The sequence below is a fragment of the Tauraco erythrolophus genome, chromosome 14, assembly GCF_009769465.1.
Source record: "Tauraco erythrolophus isolate bTauEry1 chromosome 14, bTauEry1.pri, whole genome shotgun sequence".
Lineage (NCBI taxonomy): Eukaryota > Metazoa > Chordata > Aves > Musophagiformes > Musophagidae > Tauraco > Tauraco erythrolophus.
The window spans coordinates 19690739-19711806 of record NC_141478.1 but is presented as its reverse complement, the minus strand read 5'-3'; the positions used below and the strand labels follow the sequence as shown (position 1 = coordinate 19711806).

At 37.2% G+C, this 21068-nt stretch overlaps 1 protein-coding gene across 1 annotated transcript; it reads left to right on the top strand.

Moving 5' to 3' along the window:
* The first annotated feature begins 3149 nt into the window (after nt 1-3149).
* On the top strand, nt 3150-19759 carry CIB2 (calcium and integrin binding family member 2). Its single transcript, XM_009983100.2, has 4 exons — nt 3150-3254; nt 13412-13559; nt 13652-13847; nt 19738-19759. The coding sequence occupies exons 1-4, from the start codon at nt 3165-3167 to the stop codon at nt 19757-19759; spliced, it is 456 nt and encodes a 151-aa protein (XP_009981402.2). The 5' UTR covers nt 3150-3164.
* Nucleotides 19760-21068: the final 1309 nt, after the last annotated feature.

Sequence of the window (21068 nt, the reverse complement as noted above, 5' to 3'; positions counted from 1 at the left end):
TTGGTTTAATTTCAGTATAAATATGTTGTTATCATTTCTGTGGACAAGATAGTGAATTCTGTCAGCAAGAAATTATGGGTTTATTTTTTTGCACTGATAGTGCATGTTATAAGAGACTAAACCTTTGTCCTGGGAAGAGGAATGTCAGTAAGCAGCTGGTAAGAGCTGTGGCCTCTCTTTGATTTCACTCCTTCTAAGCCTCCATCATTTAAACAAGGTTGTTGCTTCACAGCAAATGGCATCTGGTACACAGCATTGCAACCTGTCATGTGCCTTGCAAGGGTAGCTCTTGTGTGAGAATGATACTGCTTGCCCTGTAGCTATTGTTTCAAAATTTGTTACTTAATTTGGTGAGCACCATAAGAAGCTTTAGTATTTCTACCAAAACAGTACGGAGTACCAGATTGCTGTGAGTCGCAGTGCTGACTCTGAACTGCTTCTTTATGTAGCCATAATAAACACTTTTTATTTGTTATCTTAGTAATCGGTCTCTGTTGTAGCACTGTGTTATTCCCGGTACTGAAGTAACTTTAAATTCACACTGTTGTGACTGTTTCTTTCCTTATCATTAACATTAGTCTTGTGATAGATTGTATTTCAGTAACAGATACTTTCCCACAAGGTTTTTAGACCTATGTCATATGTTTGCTCCCAGTGGAAACTGACCTATCCTTTTTTTTTTTTTGCAAAGAAAAGGTTTGTTCAGAGTTTTTCATTGAAAGCTAAGAGAAATTCCATAACTTGCATATCAGATTAATATAACAAGCTTAGTAAACTATGAAACACAGATCACTTTGTTCCAATTCCTTCTGTGTCTTCTGAAAGACATTGTGGAGAACTCCTTTAAGATGCCCAACTCAGTGTCTGTATGCATAGTGCTGTTGGAGGAGACAGAAGACAGACAGAAAAGTCTAGTACTAGAGAAAATAGACAAGAAAATCTTGGCACTTAAAATGGAGCAGACATTCCTAGCTAGTGTGTGTTGAAATGTTGCCCACAATGATCAAGCCATTCCAATGATGAATGCTTTATTTTCATCAACACCATTTCACTATTTTAGGTTTAAAAAAAAAAAAATCCTGAGCTGGATATTTGCTTTGAAAGGTTTGCTTTCTTTTCAGTGCTTTTACGCTGTTTTTGCCATTGTATTTAGGGGCATCTTTGTAGCCGCTGTTTACAACGGAGAAATCAATTGCTGGAGTGGGAAATGGCTGTTGCATCTTGAATTACACAGTATTTATGAAATGTCAGGGTGAGCTGTGGTAAGCAGCTGAAATATGCTTAGATCAGTGGATATTTAATTTCCTATATGACACAATACATTGCTGCACAGTGTAAAGACATTAGTTTCTTAAGATCCAGACAAAACACATTTCTACGTTCCATTTCATGTGTTCTTTGTGACACGTAATCATGACCAAAGAGGTACTGAGAACAAAGATGCCTGTAGATTATTTTCTCCTGGTTTTTGAAATTGCTTAGCCTCATTAATCTGAAATAGCTGAGTTGCTGTGGGGCTGACTGAGGGGTTGCTGAGGCTAAAGCTGGAAGGATGAAGGGGTTGGTGAGGCATTACTTCCTGTATTACTGATTTGTTTATGTTCTGAGCTTTAAAACATGGTAATCTCTATTTGTAATAGTTAGTATGCTTAGGGAGCAGGCAGGATTTTCTGTGTTAAAAGGAAAATAAGTCACAAAATAGTAAATATAGCTTTTTAATATAGATAAGTAGTACATGTGACCTAATGAGACAAGAATACACTGTGTTAGTATGTAAAGACATGGCAAAATGATCACTTTTTGCTCCAAGCAGTTTATGAATTAGGTGTAAGACAAAATTTCCACATATGATAAAAATTACATTTTATAGTACATGACATTTTCTAAGTTTTCTGTGAACAGCAGCTACCTAATATTCCTTCCTATTCTTTTTACACATATGGTATTTTATAGAGGACTGGCAGATCATGCATTCATATTAAATATATTGATTTCTGACTAATCTTTGAGCACTAGGATACTGATGCTCTCTCTGCAACCTTTTTGTGCTGTTATTTGACAGAGTCTTGGAGTCTAGATTCTTGTCTACTAGAATGAGATATCACTAGTTTCAAAATTTGCCTTCTACTTAATTTGATGTTTTCTTTACACGTCGCTGTTTTTTCTTGGCTTTTGGGCTATGCTTTTGTACTCATTCAGTGGAATATTTGGAGACAACAGATAAAGGGTGGGATCAACACTTGTTAAATTAATTCAATTAACAACTGGAAGTAATGTTGTAGAAACGTTTGTGCAGTCTTTGCTCAGGACGTGTGTGAGACTGAGACAGTTTTTATAATTTACTGGTATTCATCTTCTAAACCTTTAGGAACATGGATGTGTTTCATGGCCTTTGACTCTTCCTTTTGCAGATCCATTACCCAAAATATAACATAATGCTGTTAGCATGATAAGCAAGCTTTAAAGATTGAGACTAGGTTTATGAGTGTTTGACTTGTGTATCTCAGGAAAATCACTTGTTTATTGCTTTTAAAATATACTCGTTTGAATGAGCTGAGCTAAGAACGAAACAAAAGTGTGTGAGCTGGAATGAAGTGGAAATGGTCTGTGTGCTAGTGTCAGCCAGTGCTAGAATTGTAAGGCTAAACCTGCTGTGTTAGTGAGGCACAGATAGGAAACAGGGTTTTTTAATTCAGAAGTAGGGGGTCTCAAGGGTGCTGTTGTCTATAGCATCATAGTTGCATATTGTTTGTCTTTTAAATTCTTTGAGCTGTTAAACAACAACTGTTTCTTGCATAGTACAGATCAACAGTCTGCACTGACATATGATCCCTGGATTATAGCCACAGTGTTAGGACATTGGTCCAGGCATACTTCTTCTGTGCATGTACCTATACAGTCCTTAAATGTTACCTACAGGTAGTGTGAAGCACTACTTGGATACACACCTCAAGTTATGCAGTTATGCTGGATACTGCATCAAAGCCCTCTTTTATTCAAAAAGATGGGAATTTGGTGGGCTCAGACTTGTGCACTAAAAGTAATGATTAGAGCTGCAAGACAAATTTATGTCTGATTACTGTATGAGTAGAATTGGTTATTTAAAATTCGTTATTGGCTGTTTTTTTCTGCTTGTTTACAGGTTGCATGGCCGATACCATGAAATGGCACCAAACGTTGTGCCCATGGACTATACAAAGGACCCAGATGTTAAACTACCTATGCAGCTTATAATTAACATGCCTGAGCTAAAGGTATCTCTTCTGACTGCTTACAAACTGTATCTTCTTAAGTTATGTAGCTCATCTGCCAGAGGTTTTGCCAAGTGAGTTTGATATCCTGAAGCAATGTGGCATGCTGAGGTCTTCCTGTTAGTGTTAAAGGGCAAAATCAGCACCAGAAGCTAGAAAATATTGACGTAGTTAGGGATAGTTAGGATAGATGTTAAAGGCAATGAGTAGGAAATAAAATTAATTTTAGAAAATCTTTCCACTTTGTATATATCAATCCCTTAGAAGCCAGTCGGATCTCTGTGTGAAGAACTGGTTAGAAATCAGAAATTCTTATCTCAGTGTGTTGATAGAAAATCTTCCAGAGGCGTACAGATCATTGCTGATCAAAAATAAAGATTTTCCCCTTTTTTCTCAGCTGCAAAAGCATGATAAATATTATTTTTCTTAATTATCAGGAGTTTTCATTTTTTATGGAGTCATTACATGATATGAAGTGGAGAGGCAGTCCTTGTAACTACAAAGGAGAGAAGCAGTAGGCATAAAGCAAAAAAAAAAAAAAGTCAGTATTTGGTTGTATTTTTTTACCAGTTCAACAATTGAATATGGTTTTAACAGGACAAATATGGATTTTTAGCATTTATTTTTTAAACAGCTCATTGAATTACGTTGTCTTTGTTCTCATGGTCTGTTTTTCTTTTTTCACATAAGCAAATTTGTTGACATCTTTAAATTATTACATGTAGAACCAACTATATGTTCACTGTGATAGCTGCATGAAGTATTACTAAGCTTAAGAGCAATGCCATAAAAAAGTTGTAATTGATGGCCTCCCAATTCATTTTAATGATTTAGAAATTCTTCCTTAATGTTGTAAGATATCGAATGTTTGGAAAAAGAGTACAAGCATAAGCAGCGCTTCAGAAATTCAGTTGGGAAAGAGGTTAAGTCAACATAAAGTGAAAGACATTAAATTAGATTTCAAGTTCACAGAACTCCTTGTTCCTTTAGTACCACGCTTACTGCATGCTTGGTTCTGGGACAGTACCATTTATTCAACAAGAAGCACATTTCACTCTAAAAAATATTTGTTAAAAAGTGTTTGACCAGCATTTTATAAATGGAGACATTAGAGATTAAACACATGTGAGTGTTTAATTCAACAGAAGACCTTTGAAAAATTTTCATCCTTCAGTTATGACTCTGATTTACCAGATACTTATGTACAGGTTAGAAATCTGGGTTTCTGAAGAAACGGAGAAATTATTTAGGATTCTGTTCACACTAATCATGGGCTTCTTCAGCAAAATCCTAGTGTATGTTTATACTCTAATAATGGTTGGCCCTGTAATAAAGTAGATGAAAAAGATGTAGCTAGCTTTAATTCTAAAGTTATACATAAAAAAAAGAAGAAACTCTAAATTTTAACATTTTATAAATAAAAGAAAAATCATGGAAAACTTTAGACATCATTAATTCTATCGTAAAAGCCATAAATGCCACTGTCATCAATGTAACACATCTGCACTGGGATATTAAACATATTAATATTTAAGGATTTTGGTAGGGCTGTTTTGCTAATGACCTTCCTTAACAATATCGTGTAGAATAGGAATAAAAGTAGTATATACCTCACTGTTGTTTAAATAGTTACAGAATTGAAATCTGTGATGTGCCATGAGTTGTTCCTAGAACTTAAGCTGGTTGAAAGCTCTTCAGCCTTTTAACTCCTAAAGCTTCATCATCCAACCCTAACAAGAGTCCAGCTCCAGGTTAGTTTCATGTCAGCTGTGTGCGTGTTCCAAATATGTGTTCTTGACTGCCACAGCGTAAGTGTAATTCCCTCCTCTGCAGCTTGCAAAGCTGACCTTCCTAGCTCACATCAAGTGAAATGAACGACGTTTAATAAATCGTGCAGGTACGTAGTTTAAAAAATTCTTCTCTTCTTTGCCCTTTGTTACACAGTGTGAAGCAGGAATGAGATAATAAAGTAGTGTTATTCAAGGTTTCTTCATGTATGAACTTTCAGTATCAACAGCATTCAAGGAAACGTTATTTTTCAACAATAGTATGTGTTTAAATGTATTGAAATGTCTATGAAAGAGTATAAATTATGTGCTTGTATACTTAATGATGAAAAAAAGTGTATCTAGAGCAGTGTTCATGGAACTTTAAAATACAGGGTATAGAGATCTTGCTGAAAAGTTCTTTTCAGTTCATTCTAGTAGCATAAAAGATCTTATATGCATCATTCTTAATGCCCCAGTGAGATTTGTCTGAGATGATTTAATCAAGGGACCTGCTCCTAGCAATTACCTGGAACCAGTCATTTGAACCTTAGCAGCTAGTACAAAAGGAAGAAGATTCTTCATCTTGAAATAGGAATATTTGCCTGACTTACTGAAGTGCTGCCATGTTGGAGGGGCAGCTGTATATAAAAATGCAAATTAGTGTTGAGTGGAATACAATACAACAAAAATTACTGATGGCCTTACCTGTTCACTGAATATAAACTAAACCAATCAGTTTCTTTAGTACCTGTCAGGATGAAATAACATGGCTTTCACAAAGTCCAAATACATGGGAGCATCTTGAAGTATTCTGATTGTTTTCAGCCATCTGCTATTCTTGCTTATGCATAAATATTGAATTCTTATCTTTGCAATGAAATGTACCATTCTCAAGGGGTTTTGTTTCATTCATCCATTACTGCAAGTAGTTTTATGTCTCTCTAACATGTCTGCAACTCATTCATCACTGTGGCATCTTAGATGCTTGTACTGGCACTTCTGGTACAGACAATCAGTATTCCTTAAGTTTTATATTATTATCTCGAGGATCTTGACAGCACAATATGAAATTCTCTGGCTCAGTTTTGTGACTCTGAATTCAGAGTTTAACTGCCAGATGGCTGATAGTTGCTTTGTGAAAAATCAAGGCTAAGTTCAGAAAAGAAAGTGAGAAACAATAATCACACACATTCTTTTTTGCTTCAGTGATACAGGATTGAACACTTAAGGAATAGCTCATTCCACGAACACTTTAGAGATGGGAGACTACTACATTTACAAGCTTAGGCTGGGTGCTCAAGCTGGGATATAAACTAGAAATTTTATACTGGACCATGATTAGATTTTGAGACACAGGAGTACATCTCACTACCTTAGTAAACTTAGGTGGTAATGATAATAGACTTCCTAATAGACTTCTGTAAGTAAAGCAGATCATCATCTATCTTCTTGCACCACATCAAGTCTGTGAGGCTTTCTGACTCTGCTTTAGAAGATGTTTCCAGGGTAACGGAACTTGGTTTTATGAAAATAGCAGGACAAAATTCAGTGTCAAATTTTATAGTAATTCTCTCTCAAGTCTTATAAGGCTGTGGAAGAACCTTAGAAATATTTCCGTCAAACCACTCATTTGATTTCAGGAATTCTAGCAGTTCATAGAGAAAGTGTTTTCAGTAGCTGGTGAGTTTGTTTCCAGTAAAATATCGATTAGAGGAGACTAAATCTTCCTCCATAACTCTGTCAGAACATTGACGCTAAAAGATATAAAAATGGCACCTAGGATCTCAGTTATACACGGGGATCAATCTTGGTCCTGCAGCAGTTTGCGATTACCTGTGCAGACGGTGGGGAGAGGGAGAGTGTCTTTCCCCTAGAGTTCATTTTCCAAGCAATATAGGTAGTTAGTCCAGCTTATGCACTAAGAAAAAAAATATCTTTAACCTTTGCAACTTGACCAGACTACTAAATAAATCGTTATGGTGTTTTCTTTCTTCAGTAAATTTTCATCAAGGTGAAGGCAAAGCCAACATTTAAATCTTAAAATAGAAATAAATGAACTAAGTATCTATTGAATTCTAATAAAATTAGTGTTAATTTCAGTGCACCTGGCTTTTTTCATATACACATTACATTTCTAGTTACTGGCAATGTTGAGCTCAATACCATTGCAGAATCTGACAAATGGATAGAATCAATAATGCACTTTTCTAAATTAGATTCTGTTACTATAAAGAAAGATCTTTACCTCAGGCATCAACGTTTTGAGCCAGGATTTTGTTGTTTCAAAGAAAAAGAAATGCTGATGGTCACTTACTTTGATTGGTAATGAATTATTCACTAACTCATGGTTCTTAAAAGTTGGAAGTCAGGAGAAGAAATAAATAAATAAAGAAGGGACAGGTACTTTAGGTTGATTAGGTCTACCATTACACCGAAGCGAGCAGAGCTAGTTTACACCATCTGTTTCCTTGTGGTCTCTGTTCTCCAAGTTTGGCAATCTTGGTTACACAGGCAGCAGTCTAATAAATTAAATTCAGGGCGTATGGACTCCTGTGAGATTGCAGCAATTAATGTTGCAAAAGTGTAGCAATGATATGGGCTGTTCACTACGAGGCCATGTAGAAAGCGAAAGTGATTTTATTTCAGAACAAAACCGATTTAATTCACGTTATCCCTGTCATTTTCGGAGCGCTAGTTGTGGGAACGTAACCTGATGACAGAGATCACGTATGATCTGTAGAAGTGGGTGGGCGGCCATCCTCTTTGTGACACATGCGTCTCTAATGGTCAGAACCTTCAAACTGGTGTGTGGCCTGTCTGGTTATTGTAGTGTAGAGCAACCCTTCTGTCAGGAGTTGGTCATAAAAGGACTTCCTGGAGGGGAACCATTTTTGTTTCATTCACTTTCCAGTCCGTTGCTTTCTTTTTTGGCTCACACAGTAACTTCATTGATCCTCACAGGCCTTGCCATTAGCTGCAGTGGTAAGGTAGTTTGTAAATCCACACGCTACTGGAACAGAATGACCAGCAGGCATAGGAATCAGTCAGGAGAAAGGAAGGACACACAGGGAACAGTGAATCCGTCGCATGTTTCAGAACCAATGTTAGCACCCTGTTTTCGGTATGTTTCAACATGAACGCATGCGAGCTGCTTCAAGATAAAATGAAAAGGCATCCTGCAGTTTTAAGAGGATGGACTTTTATAAGTGATTTCAATGAGTCCTCAGTTTCAAAGCTTTCCATGTAATGGGCAATGACACCTGAGAGAGAAGGTTGATACTTTTCCCAAGCCCCACTCCTGCTCTGGCCAATCTTGGCCTGCAGCTCATCCCAGCTTCCTTGTCTCTGCATCCTGTTGGTTGTTTCTAGTTATGACGATGTGTTTTACCACTTTCAGACCACTCTTCTTGCTTCTCTGAAGCCCTTTTTTAACTGTGTGTCTCAGTCAACTGTATGCCCTCCAAGTGTAATAAGTGAGGGCCACTGTTGAACTCTAAATCTGTACCTTCTTGATGGTATTTACCAGTATTGTCTGCAGTTTCCTGCTATAGTTAGTGAATCAATTTTTGTTAAAATGCCTTATATTTCCATGATATATTATTATGTTCTGTAATATTTAAGCAATTCTGTATACATCTTGGTTATTTGGCTGTCGTGACCATAGAGGAGCCTTCAGTAAAGAGGTCAGTTCTTTGCTGAACTCTTACGTTTCTGCTTTCTGACAGAGTGACGTGATTATTTTTTTTAAGATCAATCCTGAAATTTGAGAAAGGTTTGCTTCTGATCAGTTCTGAATAAGTCCTGAATAAAGCTTCCAAAGGGATTCTGGCTTTCAGTAGTCTGCAAAGCAGACTGCTTTGTGTGTTTAAATATCCCGTAATGTCAGCGTGGACTTATGCCTAAATACAAAACAGAAAATGATCATCATGTTTCTGTGAATATAAAGCTGAGAAGCATTGTGTAATGACTGTCCAGCATCTCCAGCTTAGTTGTCTTGACCTGTCTTGCAGCTTTACTTGCGACCTCTTATTTCCAAAATGCACTCAGCTTGCACAAATAGGATACAGTGCTTTACATTAATTCATCAAGCTGCAAAACAGATAGGGCAAAAGGACAACACAGTGCTTTCCTAAAGGCTGTGATGGAAAGTACAGGATGGGAAAATAACAAGTGACTTGGTAAGATTTAGTTGCAATTTCAGGACTAAACCCTATAATAGTTTCTTAGAAAACTGTTATGTTTTGTTGAGTGATATTCTAGGGCTGTATGTTAGAATAGATTTCACATGACGTTCAAAAATGTATAGAAACACAATTATCTGAGTAGAAAAAATGATTGTTAAAAAGATGGATGGCACATTTAGGAGGATTATCTCAAGCCACTACATCAGCAGCGATCTGCAAAACAGCAGAGTTTTAGCTGCAACAATTCTTTATCGTTTGTCTCCCCTCTTATTTTTATTGTGAAAGGACAGAAACAGCTTCTGAACAAGACAAGTGTAAGTTTCTGCTTTTAAAAGAATTCTTTTTTAAACAATTAGAAAACAATCTAGGAAGGAAGAGTATCATTTTCCCCTTTACTCCCTTCCCCCATGGCTTTTCCTTCAAATATGATGGAACTTTAATCTGTGCTCTTTAGAGAAGAGGTAATGAAATTACAGAAAGGATGTGAAAAGTATCTGTGAAGGTAAGCTAATACTTTCCATTGTCTAAACCACAGATATACTGCCTGAAGACACATAATATGAGAAAGTTAAAGGAAAGAAATCAATATGAGGAAAGATTTTATTTTTCATTTAGGTTTTAGAGATCCATTTGGCTAAGAGTTACTTAAGGAGTATGCTTTGGTCCATTTAATTCACTGCTAATTCATCCGTGTTTTCAAGATCTCTGATATGCCAAATAGATAATTCATCTTACGCAACTGTAATGTACTTATTCAGTCAGAGAGATCTCGCTTAGCGTGTCTAACGCAGAAAGTCCTGGGCTTGGTACTCGCTGCTGATAGGGGTAGTTGTACTATGTGCTCCCTGTTTGTTACCCAATGCTGCCTCGGAGATGTCAGTTTACGACTGTTACCGTGACACTGAATTCTGATGAGGTTTGTTCCAAAGAAAGCAACGTAGTATTTTAGAAATAAAAAAGATAATTTTTTAACATTTTCTCATCCACTCTGATATTTGGTATTCTCTAATATTAAACATTTAACAGATACACTATTTTTTTAACGTGCTTTTTAGGAAGAAAGTGGACATTTTTCATGTACTTCAGCCAAACTGAATCTTATTTTGGCTTATTAATAAACAGCCAATTTGAAACAATAGAATCAATTGTTTTCCACTGAGTGTCTGTACGTATATTCATACCACAAACAGGCATATTTCCAAGCACTCAGGTCAGATACTTTAGCCTTGGCAATACCCACAGATGCGCATCTACTATACCTCCTCTGCACATCATGCACATGATGTGAGTAAGCATTATGTATTCCTTTGCAATGACTTTCAGCCATCTGGCTAATTCTGGGGTGTTGTTTTTCATTCTGAGACTCGAGAGATGTCACCCTGCTGCTTTTTTGAGCCTATTGTCTTTTGATTTTCAGGAATCCCTCTTTTCTACTCTATTTAATTACTTTTTTATCTTTATTTGGCCTGGTTTTGTCTTCATCCGAACAGTGTGCTCAGCTTTACATATCCAGCTCAGAGTACAGTGAGCTCATTAATCTCCTACCCTTTGAAATCTGTAGGCATGCTCCCTATCGTGGAATTACTTCAGTCATTGAACCCTGCAGGAGAATTTGAATTTAGTATTGACTACCGTAATGGGCTGTTATTTGAGCCTATGGCTCTCTGGTCCCTACTTCACCTATCCATTAAAACAGCCTTATTCCTGGCCGTTATCTCATGCGGAAAGATTGGAGACGTCTTGGCATTTAGTACTGCTAAAATCTCTGGTCAAGGTTACTTTTTGAATTTTGAATCTTGATTGTCTCAGGGAATTACGCTTCCAATGTCTCTTTCTCAGATCTCACCCATCCTTAGAAGATTGACACACACAGTTACGTGATTTGTCACTAGAGGAATGTTTGCCTTTTGGCAGACTCCAACTAATTTCTACCATAGAAGTAGTCCTGGGGCAGAAGCTGCAAGACCAAAAGACATCTCATTAGATAGTTGATGTCTCCTGAGTGCTTTGCTATCATGAAATAGAAACCTCCTGATAGAATCAGGTACGCTGTCTGAGGATGTTAATGGCCAGTAGAGCTTCCGTGAAAAAGTATCTCAAAGTAGCAGCTGGGATGGCCACTGAAATCTGTTCCTGAATTTGCCAGGTGACATGACTTGCCAAATGTATGTAGGTGTTTTATGCCCTTGATCAGTCCACGCCTTGTACTCAAATGTCTGACCACTTCTCTGTACCTGCATCGTGGAACTAGACACTGCAAAGGGTAGTCCTGTGGTGTGAATCTACACACTGACCAGTCTCCCGAAGAAAAAAGGAAGGCTGCTTTCCAGGAACTGGATGTTCTTTGAATTGTCCACGTGCACAGTCACACCTCACGTTCCTCTTTGAGAAATTAAGCGTTTGTATGTTACACGTGTCTTTTAACAAGAATCCCTAAAACTTTTTCATTATTTTGAGGCTGCTACGAAATGTATCTTAAACATTATCTCTGTGTGGGTGACAAATTTCATTGTGCTTCCACGTTCCCCCTGTGATTTCAGTTGAACGTTTTATCTGCAGTTCTTGTTGTAAGCTGCTGCACACCATTTAGCAGTTGTTGAATTTTACTTCAGAGGCAGCTGCATACTAGTGGTAAGTAGCCCGTTCTTGTAAGGTACTTTATGTTCCTATAAGGTGAAGGATACTACATAAATAGAAAACATCAGTCTGTCCGTGTAACTCTGCTTTGTACATGCTGCTTGTATTTTTTCAGTCTCCACAGATATGCAGAAAATGTGTTCTATAGATGCATATGTTCTGTGTGAATTATCAAGAAAGAATTCAAGTAAACTGAAAAATAACATTTTGTGCTCATTTACCTCTCAGGTATAGCTGTTTTGTGAAATTTCATTTAAAATAATTGAATGATTTATGAATACTTGTTAGCTAATTAAACTTACAGAAAAAATATGGATATATGCTTGAGCTCTGAGCTTTCACAATATTGCTGCATTTAAAATCAAGTAAAATGCTGCATGCCTATTAAAAATAATTAACTTGATATGCCACTGCCAAAGCTCTTTACATTTATAGGAGATCAATATGTTAATTGGTGTTTTAACATCAGATAAGATCTGTAGAATAGCTTTGATGAGATGCTGTTAACAGCCCAAATGATGTTTGTGTGTTTTATTCATATTCAACTGAATTAAATTGATTTTTCCCAGTTTTATAGACATAGCTACAAATTCGTCTTGGATTTTTATATAGCTGTGAGAAAGATATTGTTTTGTTACTGTAAGAACATTTGGTTTGAACTTCAGAGTACTAAAGCAGCTTTTCTTACACTTGCTGTTGAGTTGATGGTTTATTCAGAGTATATTCAGAGTTATTCAGAGTTTATTCTGTCTTATTCAGAGTAGCCTTGACACCAGCTGGGTTGGCAGGGTGCAAGAAAAGGATCTTAAGATCATCTACTGTGGAGGTGAAATTTTATTTAAAACTCTGGAACTTGCAGTCAGTTCAATCGGAAGTTGGACATTGATGTGTGAAAATGAAAAGAGTGAAAATGAAAAGACTTTTCTACAAGATTGTACTGGGATGTGATTCTGCATCCTTAATGAACAGACATGGTTTGGTTGATGGTCGACTGATGGTTCCCCATCAGGCAGGTGTGGAATGCAGATTGTGGTTTCATAAATTATGTTTGTTCCTCCAGCCTGCAGTCAGGTGCCGCCAGACGCCATAAAGACCCTGTTTGTTTCATTGGCTTTCCACCTTGGTCTCTCTGCTTCCTTCCCCTCCTGTCATCCCTGTTCTTATGTGCTAGCATGTAGGAGCTGTAACCCTCCTGACTGTGTCAGTCTGACACCCTGTCAGGAAACTGTTACATGATCTTCACACTCTTAGTACCTTTATCCTGATGTTTATAAAGCACATGTTCCACATAGGAGAAACGAGATGAGCAGCAGTTTAGAGAGAATGAATAACAATGGAGCTGAGAAGATCTGGGTGAGAAGTGGTACTATGCAGCAGCATGTTCTGCTGACACTTTCTGCTAAAGCATGCAAATGTAAATGTATAGATGCATTTGGGAAAAAAAAAAGTTTTCTTCAAAGAGCCAACCATGGAGTTAAATACCCATAATTACAGGGAGTCTGCAGGTTTGTTGATCTTCCAAATACTTAAAAAAAATAAATCTATCCATCTATCTATCTGTTTTTCATAGGAGAATCCCTTCAAGGAAAGGATTGTGGAATCTTTCTCAGAAGATGGAGAGGGCAGCCTCAGCTTCAATGATTTTGTGGACATGTTCTCTGTGCTCAGCGAAATGGCTCCCAGAGAGCTTAAAGCAATCTATGCCTTTAAGATCTATGGTACTGTATTGGGGTTTGTAGGGCTTTTTTCGTTGAAGTAGATGAGTAGAAGAGTTGTTGGTGATCTTTCCTTTGGTTCCTTTATTTTTTAGATTTTAACACAGATAACTTCATTTGTAAGTCAGATTTGGAAAAAACCCTCAATAAGCTGACCCGAGAAGAGCTAACAGCAGAAGAAATCACTCTAGTTTGTGAGAAAGTGATAGAAGAAGCTGACATGGATGGTGATGGGAAACTAGGATTTGCAGATTTTGAAAACATGATTTCCAAAGCACCAGACTTTCTCAGGTATTGTTTTAAGAAAAAAGATACTCTTGCATATTTTCAGGGTTTTTTTTAGGATATCACTGTGTAGTGTAATACAAGAAATGTTACACCTAAGTACTTTACCAGAGAGCTGACTAGAGGATGGCTTTTTACTCTAACCCAGTTTACTTTCCTAGATCATATTCCACTTCTCTCCTAACTTGAAGATTAAGAGCTCAATGACTTAATTATTTTTTTCCTGTTTGTTTATGTAGTTTCTTCAGGAGAATGTTTTGATCTATTATAAGCTCAAATTCATATTGTTCTCAAGCCTATAGCAAGTATCCATGCTGTCTGAATAAGAATGTGTGTAAATATTGTATAAATGTTACAAATATATGTGGAAACACATGGATCTTTTGTGCTGAGAGGGCGAGAGCTAGAGGACATTACAGTGGTACAGTTCATGCTGGTAGCAGAAAATCAATTCAAGTGATTAATTACTTCAGTCTTTCTTTGATCCACTGTTAATCAGGGGTTTTTAAATAATGGATATTTTTAACTTTGTTGCTGAGTTACAGCAACAGTGGAAAGGTGTGGAATTATTTTGCATCTTTCTGTGGAGTGGAACACTTAGAGACTCTCTTACACTGCTGCCTTTTTGCAGATGTTGGCAAAAACTTGATCATCTGTCAGTCAGATGTTGAATTCTGCCAAAGAATTCAGAAGTTACTGAGGAGGATTAACAAAGCTTACAGTCAGACTAATTGAATAAACTGTATTTTCATAGAAAATAAGGCTAAACATTAGGACAGAATTAAGATAGATCGAAATTTGGCCTGATAATCTTAATGCTAACGGTGTTTAAGAACTTTTCAGTGTCCTGCAGAACACAGAATGGTTTATTTTTCATAAATAAAATGTCTAAGGAAAGACGTTATAACAAAATGATTCTGCAATAAAGCATGAGGACATGATCCGTATGAACCCTGAGAAACATCAGTATCTAGAGAGGATGTGCTACAAAGCCAGTATGAATGTTTTTTGTGCGTTAGAAACATCAGGCATTCCTTGGGTAATCAAGTGTACCAGCAGAAACTCTTTTAGAACAAGATACTTATCATCATTATGGTGAGGCTCAGCTGAACAGGTATTCTAATATTTTGTTTACATATATTTCCAGCTAAGAAAATGTTTTCTTTTTACTGTTATCCATATAGAAGCTGCAAAAGTCAGGCAGTTTCCTTTAGTCAATGAAAAGGCTGTACTGTACCTACAAATCTGGTAGAAAGCAGTGATCAAATGTCGAGAATTGAAGGCAGATCTGAAGACTCAGCAGAAGCTGTAGTTTCAGAAGTTTCCTGTGCCATGACGGACTTTACTGCTGTGTTGTAGAGGCTCACAAACTGCTGACTGAGGTTTCCAAGCTGAGGATGCTGTGCAATCCACTCATTTCCTGGGAAAGCAGCAGAGAGCAATATTTGCCACTGTAAATATTGGAATGACTGTCATAATTATTTTCTTTTCCAAGTCTGTGATGTTTTAGGAAGCTGAGGAAATGAGTAGGAAAACCTGAGTGCTGGGTACTCAACAGGGCAAGATGATGAGTAAAAAGGGGGATGAAGTGGAAAGTACAGAGCTTGTTATAGATTAGGTAAAGAGAAAATGGAGAGGGAGGGATCACTGACAATGTTGATAATCTCAAAGGACCAGTCTACCAAGTATTAGAAGAGTGATCGTCCAGTTGCTCAGTTTAAACACATACACTTTGATCTGTGTTTGCGACATGATAAACTCATGTTATCAAGATGTCTCCTAGATGTTCAAGATGGCAATGTATATATTTAAGGCAGATTTTTTCCATCCCTGGCTTCAAGGAAAATTGTAGCTTCCCTCTCCTTTCAGGTCCAGGAGATTAGCTGGGTCACAGGAGTCTGCTCTGAAGTCCTCAGGCTTAAGAGCTCCTGATGTGACATGACCTAGAGAAGGGTTTCCTTCCACCTTCTAGCTGAAACACTGGTTTAGAGCTTCAGATTGTTAACTCAGCAACATGTTTTTTAACCGTTGAAGCTATGCTGCAAAACAAGAGTGTAAATGGAAAAAGTTTCAGAGCTGAGAAAAGAATGTTTAGTTTCTCTGATTCAGTTTTTGTTTCAGCTCAAGTTAACAGTTGCAGGAAAAGAACGTAACAAGGTCATGAGACCACTTTTATCCAAACTGATCTGTATGGAAGACTTGATACCTGTCCCTTATTGTGGTTTACTCTTCATTTTGCCTGTAAAGGTATTTTATTTTTTGAGGACGTTCTTTGTCAGGTTTTTACTGTATGCACTGCATTGTAGGCTGACGTATTTGTTAATACTGAACTCCCTGATCTGAGCCACTTAGTCTCGTTTTTTAAATACTGTGTAAATGTGGCATTGTAAAGGGAGAGTGATTTGACTTTTGGAATGGGATCCATTGACTTGTAATGCCACAATAGGTACACCAAGGTCTGACTGGGGACTGAAACTGAACCAGTGCTCTCTGATAGTAGCCAGTTCGTGCTAGCATGTGACAACATGTGACATGGGACAAGAGTGCAATTTCTGTAGCTGATCTCTCAGCACAGAAAATCCAGTTCGCATTCATTGAGTTCAATTATACCATAGTAGTCCAGGACACACTACCTATGCATTTAATGAAACAATACTTTCTTTTGTCTTTGTGAATTTATCTCCAGCTTGATTCATGGCCTCTCATTTTCCTCTCTTCTATGCCTTCAGCTGTAGTAGTCCTCTTAAAGTGATCACCATAGGCTGTGTGCTGCCGAACTGAAGACAGGGCTGTGCAGTTTCACCATGTAATATAATACAGAACATACAAAGCACAGGAAGTGTTTTAATAGTGGATCAACAACCCTACATGCCAGTGGTAAACTTATGTCTGAGCTATCTTCTTAATAAGCTGAATAAAATTGTCCCTTTTGAAATCTTCAGCAGGTGCATGGAAGAAATACGAACCCGTCAATGTCCAGAGACAGTCATAATTTCGTTTGACTTTGCATATCTCTACTTTTTGTGCCTAATTGAATGCATTCCAGACTTTAAATTCAATGAAGCCTGAGTGCCTATTGATTTATGCTTTCAACTGCTCAGCAGCTGTGAAAAATTAACACCTACAATCCAAAGCAATAGCCACTTCTGAAAATTACTGTCAGTATGCAATTGGGAATTCCGGCTAACTGCAGTTTTCAGGTACTTTGCTGTGAAGCTATGGGCAATGAACATTTGTGAAGATCTAATCTTAGAATACCATACTGGCACCTGGTATGTGATCCTTTTGAAAATGTCGACTGACTTACCAGACCTCAGATTATATTTGTTCATAGTAAAGGTTTTCTTATTCTGTTCTTCACCTTTTACCCCCCACCAAAAGCCACTTCTTTGCCTCATAAGAGCAGGAAACTTAGGATGCAGGGCAGTTAGGTTTTCTCCCTGGCTCTGCCATTGCTTGAGCAGGTGATCTCTGCTAAGCCATAGATGATTTTGTTCTCTCTGTTACATGGGACCAGTGCTTACCTGACTTCTGACAAACACTGAGAGCTTTTACAATATGAACTATCCAACTGTGAAATATCCTCATCGTTAAAATGAGGTATGAAATTACTGAGGAGGAATACCTTCTTTACTCTGTTTGTGGAAAACCTTTGATGGCCAGATTCCTATAACAATGTACAGTCCATTTTTGAAGCACTTTTTTCACACAGCCCAATATGTTAAGTTTTTTTTAAGCTGTCATTCTATCATGCATACTTAATGCATGCAGCAGGCACCGTGATCCAAGCTTTGACCTGGTATAAGTTTAAGTTCATCCACTCCATGTTGACTGATTTTCCTTATCTCATTACTCATTTCTCAAACCTTTACTTAATGACCCTGTATAGGTTTAATCTCCTACAGACAGCCTTTGCAAGCTTTGTACTGCTGTCAAGCAAATGAAGATGCAGTAAAGTCTGTTGCTTGATTTGCACTGCTGTGGTTGAGGAATTTTTTTAAGACTAGAAGAAAACACTGCTAACCGTTGACCAGGGAAGAAGATATATGCATTTTTGGCTGTTATCCCAGAAACTCGAGTAAGCGGTAAATGATAGTGACAGTTGCTAGTTCAGAAACTTTGATCCCAGTAGGTTTATTTCACTCAAAATTGCTATCGTGAAGAAGCTGCTTGTAGTTTAATGGAAGTATTGGCGGTCTGAATTGGCACTAGCTAAGTGTTCTGTTCTACAAGACTGGTTACATTTTCCACAGGAAATTGTTTTATAAATCATCCTGGATGTTTAAGCTTGTTTGAATGCCTGAGGGTGAAACATACTATAACAATTTGAAATGGAGTTTGAGAAGAATACGGTGTTAGTAACACCTCGGAACTGCCAGAACTAGACAGAGAAACAACAGATTAAAAAAAAAAAAAAAGATGTAATTGGAAATACAGTATTTCTGAAACCTTTGTGGGCCTTTGCTCATATAACAGTTGATGTCCTGACTCCAGTTCTACTTAAAGCTGAAGTAACAGAAGCTCTCTCATAGGAAATGTGCGTTCTATAAGACCTGTCCCATCATGCAGATCATCCAGTTCTTAAGGACTAAAATTAAAGCTAGTGGGAGGAGATGCTTAGCAATAAAACAGTAGAAGGGAATAATTTTTGTCAGTATTTTTCACAGAATATTTCAGTTACTTCTTAGTCAAAAGCCTAATCTCCAAAGGCCAAAATGACACTCTGATAGAAATATGAACAATTTCCAATAAATAGATTTCCAGTGAAGTGCATTTGGATAGATTTTTTTTTTTTAAGGAGTCATGTCTAAAATGTTTTCACATACAATGCTGTGAAATTTTTTAGTTCCTAGATATTGCTATGTGGGACTTAAATTTTCAAGAGTTTGGATTAATATGGTGCTCCAGACATTTCTTGAGTCGTGAACAAGATGTTTATAATTCTTTTTTTCTAAAACCTTAGATCTAGTAAGCTCTTGGCATCACTGTATGCTTTCTTTCACAATACTTAGGCTAGTATGCCAAACTGCTATGCATCATATCTTTCAGTGTCACCAAGACTGAATAAGTTCCTAGATAGGAAGTTTCTGGGGACTGTGAATATAAAATTTTATCTTCTTCAAATACATACTATAGATCTTCCTTCACTGAATTCCTGTTTCAAATCAAATAGCTGTGATTAAGTTCGACCATTCTTTTTGTAAAACAAAATCCAAAAACTATACATCCAGAACTCTTCAGCCTCTCAAATACTCCAAACCTTTAAAGTTTTCTTTTGGTCTAGGCATCAAAATTATAGTATTTACATACAGAAAAGGTAACAATCCCTTCTGATTTCAGTCAAGAAAGAAAGAAACATATGCTTTATACTGTCATGCCATTGAACACAGAATACTACCTAGAGAGAGTGAGCTTTCAGGATGCCCTCTTAAAATTGTCTTTTACTGTCCTGCTAAGATGGTCAGGAGTTTTGCTGAAAACTGATGGCAGTAGTAAGGCATGCTGCTCGCCTGTATCAGTGCAAATAGAAAGAAGATAACAATCAGGAGCTCTTGGTCCTAGCAAGAGAAACAGCAAATTTATCTGCCTAATCTGACTTGTTTAGGAACCCAAATGCTGTGCCATAGCAAAAGTACCATTGGGAAACATTTAGCTCTGCTGTATATCCAATAAATAAGTCAACTTTGACTTGATTTAATCCAGTGCTGAGCTTGGCCCCCTGAGCTAACGTTTTCAGAAGATGGAAATTTTTCCCAGAATGTTTAAATCTTCCTGAGAGCTTGAGAGAAGAGATTCAGATTCATTACACAGCACCTTCCTTTTTGTACTTTAAGGAAAATGTTGTGCGTAATGACAAATGTGTTTATATCTCTTAATCTTTTTCTTTCCTTTGCAGTACTTTCCACATAAGAATCTGAAGATGTTTCTGTGAGCCAGTGTTATCAGAAATGACTTGCCAGTCCAGCCTTTCTGAATCTCAGGCACTTGGGGGCTTTTGTCCTCTAATTATGGCTTCTTAGAACTCAGCAGAAAGCTCTGAAATAATTCTGGTCCACAAAGAGACAGAAGCATCATGTGATCTACAGGATATTTGGAACAGAAACATTTTTATCTTCACTGCTGGCCAAGCACTCTTGGCAAAGATAGTTGGTTGTTGGGTTGTGGTTTTTCTTCTTTTTTTCTTCTTTTTTCTTAAACAGGCAGAATCAGAATATTCCTAAAGGTATTTCCACATAGTTTTTATATTTATGAATATTTAATACTGCTCTTAAAAGCGCAAAAAAAAAAAAAAAAAGAGTCACAGAAAGATTAGCTTTGGTGACCTTTCCGAGAGTATTTGAAAGAAAGCTTGGGCCTTAAATAATGAGATGCCTATATCACTGTGGTGTACAGCTGGGGATCTTGCGTGGAAATTATCTTAGGTGAAAGAACTGCAGTCAAGATCAAGCTCCCAGTGTTGAAGACAACCACATCCCAGGATTGCCTTTCAGTCACTGAAATGGCAGTTGCTGGGTTTGGTGCTTACCTTCAACCAATATTTTATGGATTGTCATGTCCTTATGAAACTTGAAATACTTGCCTTTTGTATATGATGACTACATACGTGATTCATTTCTTCCCAAGATAAATATTAAAACCGTGTCCTTATTCTCAAAGGGGGTCTTGCATTTTACTCGTTCTATGGACCGATAATGTTGAATGGAAGAATATGGTAATCCGTAACTCATGAAGAAGTTAAAGAAGCACAGAACTACTACTAAGGACATGAAAAGACATTTTCTTTCTAAACCAGCTATGCAATCTTTCCCATTAAATGCATGAATGCAGCTCTATATTTCTCTTCCCTCTCCAGCTGGAAATCAGCTAGATTTTTTTTTTTTTTCTAAATTCCAGTATTGTTTAAGTACTGGAGCCTGAAGACAATCATATGTGTATAACTGTTCTAACAGTCAATAGAAGGGCTCTGTCATTTACATGGCTTCTGTATCAAAGTCATCACAATTAAAACTTTTGATGCATTCTGTTGTGCTTTGAGAATTTTTGGGCTAAGCAATTTCCTTTCTGGTCGTTATTCCAATTACTGTAAAGTTAAATCTTTCCAAGGATGAAATGTGTTATTCTTGTTGAAAAAGTTGTTAAAGTAGAGAAATTAATCTTTTTACCATTTCTGTAAGGATGATGATGCTTATCTACCTAGAAACCTCTTAGGTATACTGAGCTAACAAT